Source organism: Anolis carolinensis, chromosome 3 (assembly GCF_035594765.1).
Source record: "Anolis carolinensis isolate JA03-04 chromosome 3, rAnoCar3.1.pri, whole genome shotgun sequence".
NCBI classification, from domain to species: Eukaryota; Metazoa; Chordata; class Lepidosauria; order Squamata; family Dactyloidae; genus Anolis; species Anolis carolinensis.
Genome location: NC_085843.1, coordinates 171927500 through 171942090, shown reverse-complemented (window position 1 = coordinate 171942090; position 14591 = coordinate 171927500). Strand labels below are relative to the sequence as shown.

At 40.4% G+C, this 14591-nt stretch overlaps 1 protein-coding gene across 1 annotated transcript; it reads right to left on the bottom strand.

The window, feature by feature from the left end:
* Positions 1-1328: 1328 nt before the first annotated feature.
* On the bottom strand, positions 1329-13664 carry LOC103279433 (elastase-1-like). Its single transcript, XM_008114495.3, has 6 exons — positions 13135-13664; positions 9527-9636; positions 9133-9227; positions 7471-7751; positions 4848-5011; positions 1329-1577 (listed from the first exon to the last, which is right to left on the bottom strand). The coding sequence occupies exons 1-6, from the start codon at positions 13229-13231 to the stop codon at positions 1401-1403; spliced, it is 924 nt and encodes a 307-aa protein (XP_008112702.2). The 5' UTR covers positions 13232-13664; the 3' UTR covers positions 1329-1400.
* Between the last annotated feature and the right edge of the window lie 927 nt (positions 13665-14591).

Here is a 14591-nt window from a genome sequence, read left to right as displayed (position 1 = left end):
CAGGAACTAAAGATCATTCATTATCTACCTTTCCCAACCTGGGGATCATAACCAGACACAGTGAAGACATCTGCCTTTGCGCATTGGTACTCTGCTGCTGAATACGCATGTCCAGTGTGGTATACATCTCACCACGTTAAAAGAGTGGATGTGGCTCTTAAGACATGCCGGATCATCACAGGATGTCTACACTCCACACCACTGGTGAAATTATATTGTTTAGATGATGCGCCAGGAAGTAGCAGCCAGCATGAAAGGACCAAGGCATTGACATCTCTGGCCCATTTCCTATTCGGGTGTCAGCCAGCACGCCAACGCCTTAAATCAAGAAATAGTTTTTAAAGATCTACAGAGATACTCGCAGGTACACCTCAACAAGCAAGAATCCAAAAGTTGACAGGCTAAAACCCGGAACCTCAATCAGTGGCTGACGCCGGATGAGAGACTCCCTCCTGGGCACACAGAAGACTGGGCTACTTGGAAAGCGCCATGAGATGCAGAGCCAACCTTAAGAAATGGGGCTACAAAGTGAAGTCCATGACATGTGACTGTGGAGAAGAGAAAACCACAGACAGCCCTGCTACATGCACAGTGGAGGACCTTCTTACAGCAACACCAGAGGCACTCCAAGTGGCCAGTTACTGGTCAAAGGACATTTAGTATAATGCCAAGTCGTAGTAGTAGTAGTTGTTTTTAAACTTTGTTTGTGTTTTCAAATACATTACAATTTGTATCCACAGTTCGCTTCTGACATGATAAATATAAATATAAAAGATAAAGGTTTCCCTTGACGTTAAGTCCAGTCATGTCTGACTCTGGCGGTTGGTGCTCATCTCCATTTCTAAGCCGAAGAGCCGCCGTTGCCCGTAGACACCTCCAAGGTCATGTGGCTGGCATGACTGCATGGAGCGCCGTTACCTTCCTGCCAGAGCGGTACCTATTGATCTACTCACATTGGCATGTTTTCGAACTGCTAGGTTGGCAGAAGCTGGAGCTAACAGCGGCCGCTCACGCCGCTCCCGGGGTTTGAACCTGGGACCTTTCGGTCTGCAAGTTCATCAGCTCAGCACTTTAACGCACTTCGCCACTGGGGTTCCTTTTTTATTTATATAGACTATCGTATATACCTGGTGCTACTCAGGTATCATTAGGATCACTGCCAGCCTACTTTCTCCCTTCTCCAGCTCTGAGAAGGCCTACTTCACAATGTCTCCATGGCAATTATGTCTCCTCCCTTTCCCTTGTATACATGTCAACTTTCTTTTCCAGTGACATCACAGAGGGCCACTACACCTAGTAACAGCCTTTGTGGTACAAAGAGGCAAACAAACATATTTTGACTTTTATATATATATTCTTTATATTTTTTGACATTTCTAGGATTTCCTGGCCTTCTGTCTTTACAAAAAAAAGTCCCGCATCCTGACGGCTTCAATCCAGGAAATATAGGCGGAAGTCCTGGTGAAGACGGTGGGCTTGTTCTGCACTTGGCATCCAACTGGTCCAAAGCTAACAATCCCGTGAACTTCCCATGCATCTCTCCCAGTTTGGCAAAGAAGGGGGCCGCCAGAATCTCCCTGGAAGAAGGAAAAATAATCTGTTGAAAATGGGCTTTCTGATGCCAGTAGTAGCACACAGGAGTGGGAAAGAGAGTCAACTTGGAGTTGATAATGGGAGATCACCCACTGTATAGGATCTTTCCAAATTGGGATGATTTCAACCACACCCCTGATGTAGGGAGGCCATAGCTTTCCCCTCTTGTGTCATATTTCTTATTCAAATTCCTTTCCTCGTACCTATTTGTCCCACATATCAAAACATATAATCCACATTTGCTACATGTTTGTTTCAGCTTAAATGCAGCACTTAAGAGCTGGGGAGGCTAACCGATTGAAGCTATGCAGCGGGAGAGTTAAGCTTATTCTCCCCCTAGTACCAGGAGCCTGCAAATCTCCTACCTCCATCTGGCACCTATTAACCCTGCTTAAGAAACCATGAGGCATCCTATTCGCAGGTTGCCTGGATAACATCCAGCCTGATTTTCAGCGAGTGCAATCATGTACAACATACTGGCAGGAGCTTGAAGTAGGAGTATAATTAACTCTGAGCATCAGCACTTTGTCTTAAGACGATGGGGCAGTTTTGGGGAAAGAAGATGGTGGGAACTGGGTGCTACGACCTGAAAGGATAGACTGCTCCTTACATGTGAATTCAGCAAACCAGATAATGGAAATCCCTTTCTATGTGCTCAGAAGTCACTGCATGTTGTGTGTATGTGTGTTGTACTATGGTGCATCTACACTGCAGAATAAATCCAGTTTGTCTCACTTTAACTACCAAGACTTGATGCTATGGAATCGTGGGAGTTGTAGCTTTGCAAGGTCTTTAGTTCTCTGCCAAAGAATGCTGATGCTTCACCAAGCTCTGATTCCCACGATTCTGTCGCATTGAGCCATGGCAGTTAAAGGGGTGTCAAACTAATTCTACACTGTAGATGCATCCTATCTCTTCCAGAGGAGGCAAATGGATTTAAGGGACAATTGTTTAAGAATGAGAATGTCAAGCACAGGCAGACATTATCATCCAATTCACTTAGCCAAATAAAACAAATTATTTTGTGGGTTTCTCAATGTATTATTGAGAAAGGTTATTAGTTATTGGAGTTGTAAATTTTCAGGTGAACTCTGGAAGCAGTCCCAGAGGACGGTTGGCACTAATAATCACTGAACTGTATGTAGTTTACAAGCAGAATTGCACTTAGCTTTCTACTTAACTGGTGGAACTGTTCATACTGATATATTCCATCCACACTAATTAACATAAATAGTACTACAGTAGAGTCTCACTTATCCAACATAAACGGGCCGGCAGAACGTTGGATAAGCGAATATGTTGGATAATAAGGAGAGATTAAGAAAAAGCCTATTAAACATCAAAATAGGTTATGATTTTACAAATTAAGCACCAAAACATCATGTTATACAACAAATTTGACAGAAAATGTAGTTCCTTACACATTAATGCTATGTAGTAATTACTGTATTTACCAAAATATCACAATGCATTGAAAACATTGACTACAAAAATGCGTTGGATAATCCAGAACGTTGGATAAGTGAGACTCTACTGTATCTCCTTCAAAACCCTGTCTTTATTTTAAATTATATGCTAATGCTTTTATTTTAAGTTGCTTTTAGTCTTCTTTGGGAGAGATAAAGTGGGATATAAACACTAATTATTATAATCATAATCACAATCATAATATCAGGATCACTCCAAACCCCTTTTCTTCCTAAATTATTATTATTATTATTATTATTATTATTATTATTATTATTATTATTATATTTGGTTTTTAGCTTTGAATACAGTAGAGTCTCACTTATCCAACATAAACGGGCCAGCAGAATGTTGGATAAGCAAAAATGTTGGATAATAAGGAGGGATTAAGGAAAAGCCTATTAAATGTCAAATTGCATTATGATTTTACAAATTATGCACCAAAACATGTTTTACAACAAATTGACAAAAAAAGCAGTTCAATACACGGTAACGTTATGTAGTAATTACTGTATTTATGAATTTAGCACCCAAACATCACAATGTATTGAAAACATTGACTACAAAAACTTTGGTTACTAACAAATTGACTACAAATAAAGATAGAATTGCATAAAATGAATTTACAGTAGCAACACAGTCGGAAATTAATTCCATAAAATCCTTGCTGCCTAGAGAAACAGCTGTGGATCTGGGCAGGAAGCAGACTGCGTTGGATAATCCAGAACGTTGGATAAGCGAATGTTGGATAAGTGAGACTCTACTGTTTGTTTTAATGGATTTTAACTATTATTTTTTCAATACTGTTTTTATTTAATTCTGATTTAATGTTGCATATTTGTATATTTTAAATTGTATGCTAATGTTTTTTCTGCTGTTCTAGAGACCAGGACATAAGGGAGCAATAGTCCCGTTTGTAAGCCGCCCCAAGTCCCTTTGGGGAGATGGTGGCGGGATATAAAAACAAGGTTGTTATTATTATTATTATTGTTATTATTATTATTATTATTATTATTATTATTATTATTATTATTATTAAGACACTTTGAATCTCCTTTGAGAGAGATAAAGCATGGTACAAATAAAAATAATAAATATAATAATAATTTATTTTTTTTAAAATAGAGAGAAGGTCATTTGTGCATATGGATAGTAAGTTGTCTTTTTTTTATTCAACTGAATAAAATCCCACAATATCTGCTTTGAACTGGGATATGTGGCAGTGTGGACTTAGATAACCCACTTCAAAGCACATATTGTGAGTTATTCTGCCTTGTTATTCTGGGTTATATGGCTGTATGGAAGGGCCCTGGGAAACATTAGAGGTTATGCATCAGAGCAAACAGACAAGATTACTGGATGACAGAGATGCTATGATGGCATTATGTGGATGCTCTATATAAAGTGAATGAACAAGATGTGGCGACTTCACATTAAATGTCCAGAGAAATAGCACTCATTAAGGGAATGTAAGATCCTCGTTGCATTGAGTCTTCACTGTGCAAAGTTGGAGAGGGGAAGCCAAAATATCTACACATATTTGTAGTATAAGGTCTCATTTTCACATACAAAGCTACTTTCAAAAGCTATCTGCAAGTTCATGCTGCTTCCGTTCAGTTCCTACCACTGGCCAGAGCCATCTGTCCTTTTCCTAGCAGTTCGGCAGGTGACGAGAGAAAGAAACAGAAAAGGGAGGAATCTGGAAAAAGAATGGAATGAGAGAAAGGGAAGGAGGGAATGAAACAGATGGCATAGAAAGGGCCAGAATAAACAACTCGTTTAAGTACCTGGCAGGCTGCTGGAGACTTTGTAGTGTCTATCAATCCAGCACAGATCATCGAAGACTGGATTTTGGCCCCCCAGAATTTCTTGAGATTGCACGTGTTGAAATCAATAATGGGTAAGTTGGCCTGGTTCAAAACCTCAGACAGAGAGAAGTTTTCTTTCCCACCTTCAATGCGGAAAATACAAGCAGAGTAATAGCAAGAACATCAGCTAATAAATTTAAATGAAGCATTCTTCTTAGGACTTTGTTTTAAATCCCTCCACCCTCCTCCCCCTGGGTACTATATAAGTAAAAAAGGAAGGAACTAATAATGTGGAAAATGTACATATTTCCCATCCTACCTGACAGGTTGTGTCGTCCTTGTCAGTGTCCAATACACCCGTTGCCTTCCCAATACACAATCATGGGCCCTTTCCACACAGCTGTATAAAATCCACATTGAACTGACTCATATGGCAGGGTGGACTCAAATAATCCAGTTCAAAGCAAATATTGTGGATTATCTGCCTTGATATTCTGGGTTATATGGCTGTGTGGAAAGCCCTTATATGTATCGTCCAAAATTTGTGGGCCAACCTGCCCTCCTCCACCAACCCTGAAGACTATCTTCTTGATCTTTGATGCAATTGCATGCCATAAACCACATAGAACTGTTGGCAAAGACAGCAGTTCCTTTAAAAAAATAATATTGGGTTGTTAACAGCAATTAATCTGATTACCTAGGGTGGGTAGAACTTTTCCTGTCAAGCAGGAAGAGTATTATTTTGAAAAGTAGAAGTGTGGGTGTCAGTAGTATTTCCAGTTACATGTACTTTAAGTGCCCATCATAATTTCTTCCGTCTGACTTTGACTATTGCACACAAAACAAGTTATGGAAAATAATAAACAGGAATTCTATGCTGACTTTGAGGAATGCCTTATTATTTTATTTTGGCTCTGTTCAAACCAAAATGAATACTCAGACTTGACCATGTTTGTTCCCCAGTCATTTGCTTCTTATTGAAATCTAGAAGTAGCCTACAATTAGATTTTCCAGACTGTCTTTCCATGTAAGTCCCTATACCGTGTGAAGCAGGGGTCCCCAAACTAAGGCCCGGGGGCCAGATGCGGCCCATCAAAGCCATTTATCCGGCCCCCACGGCACAAGGGCAGAAGGGGGTTGGGCCAAATGACCCAAGAGGTCTCTTCTTCTCTTACAACCATTATTATTATTATTATTATTATTATTATTATTATTATTATTATTATTAACATTGAGGCTGGGTGGCCATCTGCCAGGGGTGCTTTGCTTGTGCTTTTGGTGCACAAAAGCAGAAGGGAATTGGACTAAATGGCCCAAGGGGTCTCTTGCAACCCTCATTATTATTATTATTATTATCATTGAGGCTGGGTGGTCATCTGTCAGGGGTGCTTTGCTTGTGCTTTTGGTGCATAAAGGCAGAAGGGAATTGGACTCAATGGCCCAAAGGGTCTCTTCCAACCCTCTTTTAAAATTATTATTATTATTATATTATTATTATTATTATTATTATTATTATTATTATTATTACTCGGTGGCCAACTATAGTCCGCCCCTCCAATGGTCCGAAGGATCATGAACTGGCCCCCTGTTTAAAAGTTTGGGGACCCCTGGTGTGGAGTGTCTAAGTACTTAACTGGGGCCCCTTTGACACCAGAATCCAGATTGTCAAAGCAGATAATCCACAGTATCTGCTTTGAACTGGATTATATGTGTCTCCACTGCCACAGACCCACAGATTGATGCTGGTTGGTGCTGGGGGAGAGAGACCCACAGTGCTGAATAAAATGGCAACCACAGCTTTACTTCTTTCCCCTGAGGACACACAATACCTAAAGCAGATCATCCTGCTTTATCCTCTGGTGGCCTAGGGGATAAAAGCCTTGTGACTTGAAGGCTGGGTTTCTGACTTGAAGGCTGCCAGGTTTGAATCCCACCCGGGGAGAGTGCAGATGAGCTCCCTCTATCAGCTCCAGCTCCATGCAGGGACATGAGAGAAGCTTCCCACAAGGATGGTAAAACATCAAAACATCCGGGCGTCCCTGGGCAATCTCCTTGCAGAGGGCCAATTCTCTCACTCCAGAAGCAACTCCGGTTGCTCCTGACATGAAAAAAAAATCCTGCTCCTCACTTCACTGAGGAGAGGTTTACTTTCACATTCTATGTCTACCTCTATGCCTCCGCTTGCAGCATGCACAGAACAACCAGGACCTGACAGGGGAAGCCAACCTTGTACGCTGCATAGCCATGTCTATCACTATGTCTTATTTTCGGGATATGGCTTATATGGTGCAAATGCTTAGAAATCCTGCTACGGCTTGTTTTATGGATATGTCTTATTTTTGGGAAAACAGGGTAGTACTGCAGAAGATGAGATGCCAGAGAGCATCCAGACCTAAACTTCTAAGAAGTGCTGTGTTTGCATTCCTGTAGCAACTTTGCTTGCCTTTTTTAATTTGTTCTGGGGATGAATTAGAGGGAGGGTCCTTAGCTAGATGAACATCTTTGAAACAAGGGCAGGATAGCAATGCAAGGAACAGTAACAATAGCATGTTTTTGTGCACCTTCTCATTGTAACCGTGTAGTCCGAGGTACCCTGAAATACCTCTTGTGCCCCCCCAGCCGGTCACCCAGCAGGAGTGTCCTGGCTGAAGAAAGCTGTCTCTCTGTGGCAGGCATGCATAATGGATAAACCTGTTGGCCGTAATGTCTCCCACAGACTTGATCAAAGCTATGTCGTACTCCAGATCATTTAGCAGAGGGTAGTGGAATTGTTCGTGCCGATAAATGCGCTTCACACGATAGCTGCGCTGCGTGGATTCAAGGTAGTTCAGATTATGCTTGCCCAGGACAATTCGCCAGTTGGTGACATCTTCTGCTGAACCTCTAGAAAGGAAGAAGCATAGAATTGGGAATGTGGTACAATTGATCTCCAGGATAGTCTCTCTCTCCCTATACGATTTTTGTCTACATATCCATGTTGAGTAGAGCTATCATAGTATAGCATACACATTTAATACAGTAGAGTCTTACTTATCCAACATTCGATTATCCAACATTCTGGATTATCCAACGCATTTTTGTAGTCAATGTTTTCAATACATCGTGATATTTTGGTGCTAAATTCATAAATACAGTAATTATTATGTAGCATTACTGCACATTGAACTACTTTTTCTGTCAAATTTGTTGTATAACATGATGTTTTGGTGCTTAATTTGTAAAATCATAACCTAATTTGATGTTTAATAGGCTTCTCCTTAATCTCTCCTTATTATCCAACGTATTCGCTTATCCAATGTTCTTCTGGCCCATTTATGTTGAATAAGTGAGACTTTACTGTATGTGTATTTGTGGTATTTTTACAATGTCTATGTGTTTTAACTATTCTATAACACACCTTGAGCCACAAGGAGAGGCGGGTATAAAAGAATAACAACAACAACAACAACAACAAAGCTATAAGTACGATAGGTCCATGGTATCAACTGATTCCATGACTCCGTCTGAATACCAAAATCCATGGATGCATACAATGGCATAGTCCCCTTTGGGGTGAGAAGGGTGGGATATAATTGTCGCTAATAAATAAATAAATAAATACAACAACAATTTATTGATTAGCCAGTTGGCCTCATAAAGCACAATACAAACATGAAATACAACATACATCTGGTACACTTAAAATAAAAAATATAAAAAAAATACAATTTTGTCCCTTATATGAATAGCAAAATTAAAATTTGCTTTGGGAATTTATTTTCCAGTCATGAATGTTTAAATCTGTGGATATAGAATTCGTGAATATAGAGGGATGATTGTACCAAGAAATGTTTGGTTTCCTACACTTCCTTCAAGGGATAAATTGATAAATGTTATTCCATGGCAAACGAGTTTCCAATCTCGCTTTTTGATAAATGTGATTGGGTTTGAGTTGAGTGTGGAGGAAGTGAGTTGAAGAAAGAGCAGGCAGGAGGCGTTCCACCTTTCCCCTTTGCTCTTCCTTTCTCCTTTGATTGTTTTTCTCCCAGTTGAGTTCACTAACCAGGAAACTAAACCCAGCTAGGAAGAAAATAGTGGGGAGAGTTAGGAGAAATAAATGTTAGCATCGGAGGAAGAGCATGGATGAAAGCTCCCGTACTCCCTTCTCCCCAATCAATGCGAAAGGTGGTCTTCACAAAGCACACAGCTTTTTGCAAGCTGGCCATGATATGTCCCAGTATCTTCCGGAATGCCTTCAGGAATCCCCACCTGACACAGAACTTACTTCTGGAAGCAGTGAGCAGCAGTGAGAACCCAGCGTTTGTGGATGAGAGTGCCACCACACACATGGACAAATTTATCACTTGGTCTAGAGCGAACCTGGGAGAAAATGAATGCACAAAACACATGTAAATGGTAGATCCAAGTAAAGAACAAAAAAGGGTTCTAGAACAATATGAATGCTATAGCTATTCACTATAGTCCAGGCCCCTTCTACTCTGCCATATAATACCGATTATCAAAGCAGATAATCCACATGATTTGCTTTGAACTGGATTATATGAGTCTACACTGCCATACAATCCAGTTCAAAGCATGTAATCTGAATTGTATATGGCTGTGTAGAAGGGACTGAAGTGTGAGGATGATCATGGGAATTACAGTTTTAAACCTTGTACCTGTAAAGAAACTTGCCAGGGCCAAGAATGAGGCCTTGCTTCATTGCCTGCAACAACCTTTGCATATATGTTTGGTTGGAAGTATGCAACACCACAGTTTTGAGGCCAGTCTAAAACATAAAAGACAAATAATTAGACCATTAAAAAAACAAACCCTGAATTTTTGGACCAGTAGTACAGTGGTCCTTGGTATCCACTAGGTTTTTGTTCTAGTTCCCCCAGTAGATACCAAGATCCATAGATGCTCAAGTCTCATCATATACGATGGTGTAGTAAAATGCTATTCCTTATATAAAATGGTAAAATCAAGGTTTGCTTTTGGACATTTTAAAAAGTATTTAAAAACTGGACGGTTGAATAGCTGGATACGGAATTTGTGGATACAGAAGGCCAACTTCAAATAGTTTCCAAATGGTCAAGAAGAGAACTATAACTTCCAACATTTCACAGGCTCCTTCTACACTGCCATATAAAATCCAGATGATCTGCTTTGAACTGGATTATGTGGCAGTGTAGAATCAGATAATCCAGTTCAAAGCAGATAATGTGGATTATCTGCTTTGATAATCTGAATGATACAGCAGTGTAGAAGGGGCCACAGATGAAAACCAGTCCATGTGTGGCCAAGCAGCACCAGTATATGGTCAACTGTTATTCACGAGGAAGAACACATAAATTAAGGGCCCCTCCACATACTCATATAATCCAAAATATCAAAGAAGAATAACCCACAACAACTCCTATGAACTGGAATATCTGAGTCCACACTGTTCAAAACAGATAATTTGGGATTTTATTCAGCTGCAACCTAAGAGTGACTGCAGCAATTTCCTTTTGCTTGAACCTACTTGGAAGAGCTAAATCCAATACCTACCTCATGTTAATTGAACATTACTGCAACCGCAGTTGAAATAAACGGAGGACAAACTGGGAAAGTAGTAAGAGTAGGGCAAAATAGGATATTTAAAAAGCAAGTGGAGAAGAAGAATAACAGAGAATTGATAGCGACTGTCTCTTCCAAATTAGGATGATTAGAGAGTATGGGCTACTTCAACCTACAATGTCACATGCATTGTTAAACACTCTGGAAAACATTGCAACCTATTTTACTTAGGTTCTCTCCCCATTTATATAATGGAAAGCAGTATGAAATGAATTTCAACATAGCATACATGTTAAGGAGCCCCTGATGGCGCAGCGGATTAAACTGCTGAGCTGCTGAATTTGCTGACTGAAAGATTGGTGGTTCTAATCCGGGGAGTGAGGTGAGCTTCTGCTATTAGCCCCAGCTTTTGCCAACCTAGTAGTTTGAAAACATGCAAATGTGAGTAGATCAATAGGTACCGCTCCAGCGGGAAAGTAACAGCGCTCCATGCAGTCATGCCGGCCACATGACCTACAGACAATGCGGCCTCTTCGGCTTAGAAATGGAGATGAGCATCAACTCCCAGAGTCAGACACAACTAGACTTAATGTCATGGGGAAACCTTTACCTTTCATACATGTTAAAGCTCCATTTTCATTTCCAGTGAATGCACAGAAGTTACTTGCAGCCTGAGATCACATTCCCACTTCCAACCCTATACATGTGTGCAGAAGGAGTAATGTATGTAGCTCTTTGTTTACACACTACGAAGGAAATGAGTATCATTTTATCGACTACATACTACTGAATGTGTAAAGGAGCCACAGTGGTACAATGGGTTAAACCCTTGTGCCAGCTAGACTGCTGACCTGAAGGTTGGGTTGCTGACCTGAATTCTCGGGATGGGGCGAGCTCCTGTCTGTCAATTCTAGTTTGCGGGGACATGAGAAGTCTCCCAGCAGGATGGTAACACATCCGGGCATTCCCTCGGCAATGTCTCTGTAGACAACCAATTATCTCACATCAGAAGCAACTTGTAGTATGTTCTCAAGTCGCTTCTGACATGATTAAAAAAAAAAAACCCCTGAATGTGTATCCTTCTCCACTTAATGTATTGATAGTGCCCCACTTCATATACCCTCATTGCTGTAAGCCGCCCCGAATCCCCTTCGGGGAGATAGAGGCGGGATATAAATAAAATTATTATTATTATTATTATTATTATTATTATTATTATTATTATTATTATTAATGATCCAAGCTATTGAACAGTGTGCATGAATAAAGGAATCCTACTTGATAGAACAATTTCAAAATGGTTCTTTTATGGCTACTTTAAGATTTCCATGCATGATTTGATTTGTATTCTCTTTTTGTTATGACTCTTGATGACCAACCTGCCTACATGGTTGCTTTCTTCCCATGTATATCTCTCCAGAATTTGATTGTACTGCGGGGACTGTAGCATTTTGCATTGGTGTCTAGTGACCTTGGATGTCAGGCTGATCTTTAAAGGAGCTGTCCAAGGTGCTCAAACTCTGGGAAGGATTGGACTTCATCACCTTGGGTAGCATCTTTCAAGTTTGGACTGAAAACAGGAGTCCACTGAAACAGAAGGCACTAATAACAATAGGAATATAGCTCCCACACTAGACTGCTTCTGACTTTTGAGTTTCTGTGTTGATTAAAATCAGATACAGGAAGCATTGTAGCCTCATCTAGCTCCTCCTCATACTTTTCTATTGCTCTCAACATATAGAAGGTGGCTTCTTTCAAGATTGGCTCCCTGATCCTATATATAGCATCCTATATAAGGTAAAGGTTAAGGTTTTCCCCTGACATTAAGTCCAGTTGTGACCGACTGGGGGTTGGTGCTCATCTCAGTTTCTAAGCTGAAGAGCTGGCATTGTCCATAGACACCTCCAAGGTCATGTGGCCAGCATGACTGCATGGAGCGCCGTTGCCTTCCTGCCGGAGCGGTACCTATTGATCTACTCACATTTGCATGTTTTTGAACTGCTAGGTTGGCAGGAACTGGGGCTAACAGCGGACGCTCATTCTGCACCCAGGATTTGAACCTGGGATCCTTTGGTCCGCAAGTTCAGCAGCTCAGCGCTTTAACACACTGTTCCACCAGGGACCCCATAGCATCCTATATAGAACTTCTGAAAAGATAAGTCTAGGCTTATGCCCTCAAATCCTGCAGTTATTCAGTATATCAAATCTAATGCACGATTCTGTATTCATATGAGCTTAATATCAGACTCTCTCAACATATGCAAGCATGCCCCAAAGTACTGAAAGTATAATTGATTTCGACAACATACTGATTTTATTTTTTTATTTTGTCACTACAATAAAATCTTGTTCTTGTCATTCATCCCAGCATCTCAAGATAGCATATGTGATTCTAACCTTATCAATTTTACCATCACAACAACTGTAATTTAGTCTAAGGTCATTCAACTCAGCTTGATGGTTAAAGGGGGATTTGAACTCAGATCTTCCCATTACCATTATAGTTCAGTCTTAGTCTGTATAGCTTTATGTTGGTTTTCACTTTTTCTTTAGCTATGGAAAGAGGACGTTTTTCTATCACTTTATTTCCATGCTACAAAAACATTTTCCTGATGTCATTTCTGTATATAAACCAGCTGCTAAAGGTACTGGAAACACACACAGAGAAGTCTTAATGCCATACATAAATTAGAACCACCACAAAGATATTTCAGTTACAGCTTACCTAAATCCAGTTGCCTGGGATGAAATATCGTGCGAGGCACAGAAACCTTTGTCAGAAGGAGCACCAGGAACAGAAGAACAACACTGTCTAAAACCATTGCCCTCCCAGTGGGGAAGAAAATGACTTGATCCAGTGAATGCCCGAAAGGAAAATGAGTCTGCACAGGGCATTGTGAATCTCTTCGCTGAATTGAGTGAGAGCGGGGAACCACAGCCCCTATTGCTTGTTGTTGCTTTTACTGTTAATAAACAAAGCACACAGGATCAAAACAACAAGGCCTGGATGCTTCTCCCTGTGATTATCACCCCTTTTTTAGGACTAGCTGTAGAAGGGCTGTTCCAATCAGCAATTTTACACTGAAATGCCCCCAAAATATCAAAAGTAGTTGCAGCAAGATTTGGTTGCATGAAGAGTTCAGGGGACAAAATAAACTACACATTAGAGAAGTCCTTTGTCCATGCTAGCTGCAGCATTCTGGGAGTTAAAATCCAGAGGGAGAGAGAGAGAGGACTTTTGGAGCTCCGGTTGCATACCATCCATTGTTCCAGTGTGGCAGAGAGAGTACTGGTTCATCCTCTGTTATCCCACTTTTTAAGCCACTTTTATTTTTATTTTTTTTTATTTAACAATTTTTATTACATTTTTATTCATTCTGTGACAAAAAAAGAATCTTTACAATTCATATAATTAATTCTTCTCCTTTCCCCAATGTGTTACCCATTGTGCTCCCCATCTCTGGAGTCCTTTTCTTTATGATCCCACCAGAACCTCATTTGTTCTGGTGGGGGTTGGTTCCCATCTTCTTTCCTTAATGTTTCTTCAATAAATTTCTTCCATATATTTGCAAAATCATGTTTCTTCCTTAGGCCTTTTTTAACATTTAAATTACGTTAATTTATCATTTATTGCTAATTTCCAAATTTCCTTGTACTATCTTCTATTTTAATTTCCACCTCTCCTTTCCCGAAGTGTGTTAAAGTGCTGAGCTGCTGAACTTGCAGACTGAAAGGTCCCAGGTTCAAACCCTGGGAGTGGTGGGAGCGGTCGCTGTTAGCTCCAGCTCCTGCCGTTTGAACAAGGTACCGCTCTGGCGGGAAGGTAATGGCACTCCATGCAGTCATCATGCTGGCCACATGACTTTGGAGGTGTCTACGGACAACGCCGGCTCTTCGGCTTAGAAATGGAGATGAGCACCAACCCCCAGAGTCAGACATGACTGGACTTAACGTCAGGGGAAAACCTTTACCTTAGTCTTGCAGCTGTTAACAACATTGTTATCAAAAAAATTTCATTTTCTTTCCATTCATCTGTATTATAAATAGTATGATCACCTGGTTTATATAATTTTTTCTTCATAATACTTTCTATCTCTACTATAACCTTTCCCCAAACCTCTGTACATATTTACATTGCCACCACATGTGAATATATGTTCCCCTTTCTTGACAACCACTCCA